This window comes from Fukomys damarensis, unplaced genomic scaffold (assembly GCF_012274545.1).
Source record: "Fukomys damarensis isolate Sample0158 unplaced genomic scaffold, DMR_v1.0_HiC HiC_scaffold_30, whole genome shotgun sequence".
Lineage (NCBI taxonomy): Eukaryota > Metazoa > Chordata > Mammalia > Rodentia > Bathyergidae > Fukomys > Fukomys damarensis.
In genome coordinates, this window is record NW_022900942.1 from 35,012,564 (window position 1) to 35,021,741 (window position 9,178).

The following is a 9,178-nucleotide window of genomic DNA, read 5'->3' on the forward strand; positions in this document are numbered from 1 at the left end:
GTAGTATGGCCATTTTCACTATGTTGATTCTTCCTACCCAGAAGCAGGGGATATCTTTCCATTTTCTTATATCCTGTTCGATCTCTTTTTTCAGAGTGCTGTAGTTTTCAGTGTAGAAGTCTTTTGCTTCTTTTGTTAGACTGATTCCCAGATACTTCATTTTTTGGGGGGTGCTATTGCGAAAGGAATTGTTTCCCTAATTTCTGTCTCACTGAGTCCATTATTTGTGTACAAGAAGGTTGTTGATTTTTGGGTGTTGACCTTGTATCCAGCTACTCTGCTAAAAGTGTCAATTAAGTCTAGAAGTCTTTCGGTGGAGTTTTTTTTTGTGGGGGTCTTCAATGTAGAGTATCATATCGTCAGTAAATAATGACAGTTTAACTTCTTCCTTTCCTATCTTTATTGCTTTAATTTCTTTCTCTTGTCTAATTGCTATGGCTAATGTTTCCAGAACTATAATGAAGAGGAGTGGTGATAGTGGGCATCCTTGTCTTGTTCCTGATTTTAATGTGAAGGTTTTCAGTTTTTGGCCATTTAATATGATGTTGGCTGTTGGTTTTTCATAGATAGCCTTTATTAAGTTGAGGTATAGACCATCTATTCCAATTTTTTGCAGAGTTTTTATCGTGAATGGGTGTTGAATTTTGTCAAATGCTTTTTCTGCATATATCGAGAGGATCATGTGGTTCTTGTCCTTGATTTTGTTAATATAGTGTATTACATTATTGATTTATGTATGTTGAACCATCCTTACATTCCTGCAATAAATCCGACTTGGTCAGGATGTATGATCTTCTTGATGATCCTCTGTATTCTGTTTGCTAGTATCTTATTAAGGATTTTTGCATCTATATTCATTAAGGAGATTGGCCTGTAGTTCTCTTTTTTAGTTACGTCTTTCCCTGGTTTGGGAATCAAAGTGATACTTGCTTCCAGGAATGAATTTGGAAGTATTGCTTCCCTTTTGATATCATTGAAGAATCTGAAGAGTAATGGCAGTAGTTCTTCTCTAAATGTCTTGTAAAATTCAGCAGTGAATCCATCAGGACCTGGGCTTTTCTTTGTTGGTAAGTTTTTAATTACATTTTCAATTTCACTGATTTTAATTGGGGTGTTTAAAATGTATTTATCTTCGTTCAACTTTGGCAATTCATAAGTATCTAGAAATCTGTCCGTTTCTTCTGTGTTTTCCATTTTATTAGAGTACAGTTTCTCATAGTAGGTATTAATGATCCTCTGGATTTCTGTGGGATCTGTTGTGACTTCACCTTTTTCATTCCTGATTGCATGAATCTGAGCCTTTTCTTTCCTTTTTTTGATAAGGTTTGCTAAGGGTTTATCAATTTTATTTATTCTTTCAAAAAACCAAATCTTTGATTCATTTATTTTTTGATTGTTTTCTTAGTTTCCATTTCATTGATTTCTGCTCAAATCTTTATAATTTCCTCTCGTTCGAGCTTTGGATTTTTCTTACTCTTGTTTTTCTAGGAGTCTAAGAGTCATCATTAGGTTGTTTATTTGAGCTTGCTCTGTTTTCCTAATGTGGGCATTCAGTGCTATGAATTTTCCATGTAGAATAGCTTTTATTGTGTCCCATAGATTCCTGTATGTTGTATTGGCATTTTCGTTTATTTGTAAAAACTGTCTGATTTCTTCTTTAATTTCCTCTGTGATCCATTGATTGTTCAGGAGAGTGTTGTTCAATTTCCATGTGTTTGTGAAGTTCCTACAGTTTCTTATGCTATTGATCTCCAGCTTTATTGCACTGTGACCTGATAGTATATAGGGAATAATTTCAATTATTTTCCAATTATTCAAACCTGTTTTGTGAGCTAGTATGTGATCTATCTTGGAGAATGACTCATGTGCAGCTGAAAAGAATGTATATTCCGATTTTGTGGGGTGGAACACTCTATAGATGTCTAATAAGTCCATGCTTTCAAAAGCTTGGTTTAGTTCTAGTATTTCATTGTTGATTTTCTGCCTAGATGATCTGTCTATTTGTGATAGTGGGGTATTTAGATCCCCCACTACAATTTTAGTAGTGGTTATTTGGTTTTTCATGTTACTAAATATTTGTTGGGGGCATTTATATTTGGTGCATATATGTTTATGATTGTCATTTCTTCCTCTTGGATTGTTCCCTTTACAAGGATGTAGTGGCCTTCTTTGTCTCTCTTAATCAGTTTGGGTTTGAAATTTACTTTGTCTGTGAATAAGATTGCTACCCCTGCTTTTTTCTGGGCTCCTGTCACATGGAGGATTATTTTCCATCCTTTCAGTCTATGGGCTTCCTTTTGCACTAGGTGTGTTTCTTGTATGCAACATATTGTTCTATTTTGCATCTTAATCCATTGTGCCAGTCTATTTCTCTTGATTGGTGAATTGAGGTCATTGACATTGATGGTTATAACTGATATGTACTGACTTATTATTGTCATGTTGTTGTCCTTTTGTTGATTCTTTTTAATTTTTTGTCCTCTCCTTTTAGTTTCTTGCCTTGGCTATTTGAATTGCTCTGTTGGGCCTCATGGTGTTGTGATCTTCATTGTCTTTTTCTAGGATATTGTTTAAAATTCCTTGTAGTGCTGGTTTAGTATTCATGAAATTTCTCGAGTGTTCTTTGTCATGGAAGTATCTTATTTCTCCATCCATTTTAAAAGAGAGTTTTGCAGGATACATCAGTCTAGGTTGGAGGTTGTTTTCTTTTTCCTCACTCCAGGCTCTCCTTGACCTAAGGGTTTATGTCGAAAAGTCTGCTGTGATTCTGATGGGCTTTCCTTTCCATGTGATTTGTTTCTTTTCTCTTACTGCTTGTAGTATTTTGTTCTTCTGTTGGGTTTCTGGGATCTTGATTATCCCTAAGGTCAATTTTATAAAGAATGAACAGGGTACCAGTGAGATCCACCTGGTTGATTTTGGACATCTTTGCCCCAAATGTAACTTTTAACAGAAACAAAAGCCTCCTAAAATATATTTTTGCACTAACATGAATTGGATTGGGGTTAAAAATGTTTTTTCCTCATTCTACATTAGGGCAAGGTGTAGACTCCTTGGACTCCCAGCTGCAATGCTTGAAAACTACCCAGTTTGATCAATTTTGTACATCTTGAAGTGAAACGAAGAGCCTTTCTTGTGCTCTTGTGTGAGGCTGTCTTCAGCCTTGTAGGTGGATTGGCTGTGAGCCCTGAAGCTTTGTGTAGCTCCACTGATAATCCTGGTCCAGTATCTGGGAAAGTCAAAGCAATGAAGGACTCCCTAAGGGCTCTTAGTGACTTTTTTCTTTTCTTTTCTTTTCTTTTTTAAGAAGGAAGGGGCTTTATTTGATTTGCAGTTTGTATGGTTCCAGTCCATAATCAGCTTGCTCCAAGGCAAGGGATGACAAACAGGCATGGCAGAGCAGGAACCTGGTCCAGTATCTGGGAAAGTCAAAGAAATGAAGGACACCTAAGGGCTCTTACTGACTTTTTTCTTTCTTTCTTTTTTTTAAAGAAGGAAGGGGCTTTATTTGATTTGCAGTTTGTACAGGTTTCAGTCCATAATCAGCTTGCTCCAAGGCAGGGATGACGAACAGGCATGGCAGAGCAGGAACAACATGGTATGCACACACACGGCAATGGCCAGAGAGTTACCAGCATCTTTTTGCCCCTTTTATCTTATGCAGAATTCTGGGATTAGGGTGGTACCAAACTAATCACTCACATTGGTTTAGTAATCACATGCCCTTAACCCCTGCATCACACATTCCAGATTAAACTATCTCTGAAAAATTCAGCTGCATTTTGTCTCTTATTAAGAAGGTCTGGAGCATGGAATTAACAAAAGTGATTGGAGATCTCAAAGCAGAGGGAAAGGAGATGTTCGGTTTGATTAGATTCAGATAGTTCAGCAGAAATCTGCTGTTACTGGTCCTGATGACTCCTGCAATGATAAACCTCAGCTTGAAGTTATCTAGCTGTGCTTGAGTTTTGGGAACTGGGAGCACAGAAGGTAGAGGGTGATGTATCTAATTCAGAACATCAAGCAATGAGGCCCTGGCTCTTAACAATGTAGGTTCTTCAAAACATGCTTTCTGTCCAGTTTAGAAGTCTCCTTTGGAATCTTAGGTGATTCTGTTGTGTTTTGGATGGCAGTCAGTAATGAGTTAGGTTTTGTGTATGGCCAAGTCATGGGATGCCAAAGATAAATGATCATCTCTACAGTGGGGTGATTAGGTAATGGGGTTTCAGGCCTAGGCAATCCCTGGTGAACCTGGGCAATCTCTTAAAGCCCTGTGTTCCTCACTTTGCTCGTCAAAAAAAAGGGAGGGAGGAATATAGTTGAGCACTGTAAAAGTCATCAGAGTGAGGTACTTTGAAAAGTGACTATAAAAGGAAAAAATAATTGCTTTTAAGTTCTTAAACTAATATTATTTTATCTCAGAGCTTACTGAGTAGCTATGAAAGAGCTAGCTGTTGTCTTTAGCAAATATCTGATATGATTTTCTTCATAAATATTATTTTCTGCAGAAGCTATGAGTGAGCAGGGCTGAAGTCTTTTCTTCTCCGGTTCACATGTCTAGATTTCCAGTCATCACAGTATGTTAAGTTAATGCTTCAAGAAGTTCCTCTTCTAGTACACCACTGATAGTCTCTTCATTCTTGTGAATTTTGTAATCTGAATGTTAGCTCAGGTGTATAGTCAAACTAGGGTCTAGGGCTGAATTCTGCCACTTTCTGGCTGGGCCTGGTAAAGTTTGGTGAATGAACCAGAGGAGTTTACAAAATTAATTGTGGCTTGTAAAATGGAAAACTCTATAGCAACATAAGGAAATGGGGAGAGATAAGAAAGTAAAGATAGGAAGGGACCCTTGGCAGCATGCACAGAATTGATGAGTGACATCAAGGAAACTGGCACAGCCATGATTCTGGACCAGTAGGAAGTGGCCATGTCACAAAAGTCCAAGAGACTGTCCCACATTGTTGACCTTTTCCTTGAGGGCAGTAGGACCTCTAAAGGGCTTCAACCAGGAGAATGGTGTGATTGGAGTCACCAGCATCTTGGAGTTGGGTCTAAAAGGACATGAGCAGAAGCAAGGAGTTAGATTTAGCGACTTTTTCAACAGACTCCAGACAACAGATGCTGAAGGTTGGACTCAAGGCTTTGAGAGTCAGCAGGGGGAAAGGAAATTGCTGCAGAAGTTTTTGAGAGATCAGATCAAAAGGACAAGGTGCTGAGAAGTGGGTGTTGTCATGAAGCTACAGCTAAGCATGTTTAGGTGATGTGTACTCAACTGTACACACTTGGGTCAAGGAAAAAGAATCTAAGAGCAGTTCTGTGGGGAGGAGGAAAACCAGCCTCTGTCTAGTTTTGACATCCTACCAAAACCAAATGTTATACACAAAGTACCAGGCAGGGTTGTACCACACAACGTAATGTATTTTGTGACTTGCATGATTTTCAAGGGTAATTATGGTTATGGGCAATAATTGCCCAAAATGCTGATTTCTGATGCCAGGACCTGCATGAGAGCTTGTGCTGCCATCCTTCATGTGGTGCAGCTTCTGTCCAGGGCTTCTCCTGTTTTTGCCCTTTGCTTAGCCTGACTTTGACTTGTAAGACACAATATGGCCCCTTCTTACCAGCTATCCCTAAAGCAGTTATCAGAGGCCTGTCTGAAAAAGAGAAGCTAGGGGCGGAAAGCAAACATCTAAGAATTTCAACCTGTACTTGTTCAGGTGCCTGAATAGCTTGAGTGGGGCCTGACTTTGTAATACAAATGAACGTATCACTGCCCTTCATTTGTCAAATAAGGTTGTCAGACAAAGATTATGAAGGCCATGGAAGTCTGTGATTCTAGGGTGTGATTCTAAGTACATGCTTTTTCTTTTAGAAAACAAATCTGGGTGAATTTCACCAAATTGAACTATGCATGACCTATTTTTCTTTTATTTAACATGTTTTTCCCATATAAGTTCTACATGAATACAGCAGCACATTCTGTCAGTGTCATGTCATTTTCTCTTTTATTATTCAACTCTCTCACTTGCCATGTGGATAAGGAACATTTTAAAGGGTTTCAAATCCAGCTAGGACTAAAATTTGTTCTGGGTATAGAATCGTCAGGGAGTAGGAGTCGGTGGGCTTTGTCGGGGAGTCCTGATCTGTAGGGGAAGCAAGGCCAAAGCTCTGCCCAGTGTCTTACAACTTATTTCCTTACCTCCCACAGCATGTGCAGAGGACTTTTTCTATACATCACAGGGAGGAGACACATCCATCGAGGGTATCAGTGATGCAGAGGATTTTGAGAAGACTCGACAAGCCTTTACACTCCTTGGTAAGGAGCTTCTGAATGAGAGGAACAGGCCCAGAGGTCTGATCCTATGGAGGGGAAGAAGAAAAACGATGTCCCACATAGCTTGCCAGCCTGCATGAGCTCATGGGGACGCCCTCTTGCCCTTGGTGAACCTCCTCCTATTCTTATCCACCCAAGACCTCAAGTTCCAAAGCTTAGAATTTGGAACTTTAGTTGGCCTTTTTAAAAATAAAGGCACGGGAGCTGGGTGTGGTGGTGCATGCCTGTAATCCCAGCACTCCGGAGGCTGAGGCAGGAGGGTCACTGTGAGTTCGAGACCAGCCTGGGCTACATAGTGAGTTCCAAGTCAGTCTCAACTACGTAGTGAGACCCTGTCTCAAAAACAAAAAACAAAAAAATGAACAAAAATAAAGGCACGGATGGGCTGGGGATTTAGCTCATTGGTTCCGGTACTTGCTTTGCAAGTGCAAGGACCTGAGTTCTATCCCCGGTACCAAAAAAACAAAAACAACAACAAAAATAAAGGCACGGTGAAGTTTTCCTTTTCACTTTCTCCAGCATTGAAACTGATAGAGCGTGGCTTTGGTGCTGTGGTCGGGTTCAGGGACAGTGTGCTCTGGCAGGAAGAGCACTGCACTGGGGCCTGGCCACCCCGCACCAAGTTGGGAGCACTGTAAGCATCAGTAGCTCTGTCACACAGGCACTGTAATCATGTCAGCTGTTTCCATGTCTAGCTTAGAGTGGGGCAAGAAGTTCTCTGCCAGAAGTAGAAGGTGACAGTAGAGCTGAAGGAAACTGCCTGTCTTCTCTGCCAGGTTTTCTGGGGAGGACCCCTTTCTTACTTGGGAGATGGAAGAGTTCAGTTTCAAGGACCTGCAGCCAGAAAAAATGAAAGCTTGAGAAGTCAGCATGAAACCCAGACAGTGTCTCAGAACACACCTGGGTTTTTCTGACTCCCTCCCTCCCTGACAGCGGCAGAGCACTGGTTTCTGAGCCATGTGATTAACTCAGGACAGCATGTTAAGTCTGTAGTGGGAGTCAGGGAAGTTTTATCCAGTGGCCAAGTAGGACACACCCTAGTCTCTGTGTGGGGAGGAAGCTGAAATCCTCTATGGGTTCTTTCTCTGGGTAACATAATAGGATTGTCGTTTGTACCCATGAACTGTCAGAAGGTAGAAATCACACTGCTATTTCAATAGGAAAAAAATTAATATAAATAATTCTTGACCAAAGTAGCAGTGGATGATTAACTATGAAAAGGGAGACCAAGGTAGAAGGATCTTAGTTTCAAGCCCAGCTTGGGAAACCCAGCAATTTGGAGACTCTGATCCCAAATTTTATTTTATTTTGTTTTGTTTTGTTTTTTGGTATGGGGGATCGAACTCAGGTCCTTGTGCTTGTGAGGTGTAGGTGGCAGAATCACTGAGCTAAATCCCCGGCCCTGATCCCAAATTTTAAAAGAGCCAGAGATGTAGCTCAATGCAAAGGCTATGGATTCAATCCACAGTTTCACACACACACGCAAAGGACTTTCAGGGTCCAAAAGTAGTGCAAAGGAAGCTGCTATCACCAGAATCCAGTACAGGAAGTATTGAGTAGAAGAGTTCTTTGCTCTTGGCTGCACTTGAGACCATGCCTAAGAGGATGTGGTAAAGAAACTTGCCAGAGAGTAGGGGCCAGTACTGACATACACAAGCAGTCTGTGCTTGCTGTAGAGTATAGCAGGGCAGAATGACTGAAGAGCAGTAGCTGATGAGAAGAAGCCACTGGTGGGCACAGCGAGAGCTCCTCTGCACAGCAAGAGCTTATCAAGGAAGTTGTGGGCACCCAGATGAATGATCATTATAACTAGAGTGGACTGGAACCAGGAAAGAAAATGCCTCCCTGCTGCTGTTTCCTTGCACGTCACTATTGTGTCCTTGGTTTAGCAAGCACCAGCAAACACAGAAGGATGGGGGACTTGCCCCAGGACCACCAATCAGGACAAGGAGGGGTAGATGTGTCAATAAGAGGTAATGAATTGAGAAAGTGCACCCTGACTTCCCTAGCATCATTGTGTGCCAATCTTACTCTCAAGGTGGAGGTTTGGAGGGCACTTGGGTATATTTTGTCAGCTTGCCAGAGACAGGAGGCTTCTGGCCATGGACTCTGTAATGCAGGGCAAGAAGTAGTAGGCAGATGGTGATATGGTCCCTCTGAGGCTCAGAGATGGATACTTTAATTCTCAAGGCAGATCACATTTGTAAAATTAAGTATTTTAAGAAGGTTGTCATCTTCTCAACTCCTTCACAAATATGTCCTTTTCTCATCTAAATTTCAGGGGCTAGCAAAGTTGTTCTTAAAAGACAAGATAGTAGATATGGCACATGGCTCACAAAGCCTAAAATGTGATTTCTCTGCACCCACCCAGATCTGCTATGGTAGCACAAAAGTAGCCATGGACAAAACATAAACCAGCAGGCATGACCATATCCTGATTGAAGTTTAGTTATGTACTTGGGTGGCTGAAGCTAGAAGATCACAAGTTCAAGGCTAGTTTGGGCTACCTGGTAAGTTCAAGGTTCACCTGGACTGCACAGGGAGAACCTGTCTCAAGCAACAACAAAATCTTACAAAAAAGTAATTGGACCATAGATTGCTGGCTTCTCTTTCACTCGTTAAGTTTTATTCCTTGATTTTTGTTTAGTTTTTGTCTTCCCATAGTGAGATACTGCTTCTTCAGAGAATCCCATAGTAATGTGGTATTTTTAAACAGTGTTCATTGTTCTTTGTTCATACTTTAGTTATCCACTTTGCAGAATATCTGGAGAAAATTTTGTTTCCAAGATGACACGTTGTGCCTCCCTTTGACACAGGTGTTACTTTTTTTTTTTTTTTTTTTTT

General features: G+C 40.7%; 1 protein-coding gene across 2 annotated transcripts in view; it reads left to right on the forward strand.

The window, feature by feature from the left end:
- Positions 1 to 9,178, forward strand: part of Myo5b (myosin VB) — a 270,247-nt gene that overhangs the window by 117,230 nt on the left and 143,839 nt on the right. For both annotated transcript variants that reach the window (XM_033757427.1, XM_010621696.1), the window contains exon 8: positions 6,209 to 6,316. In XM_033757427.1, the coding sequence (XP_033613318.1) occupies positions 6,209 to 6,316 (108 nt within the window). The remainder of the gene's footprint in view (positions 1 to 6,208; positions 6,317 to 9,178) is intronic.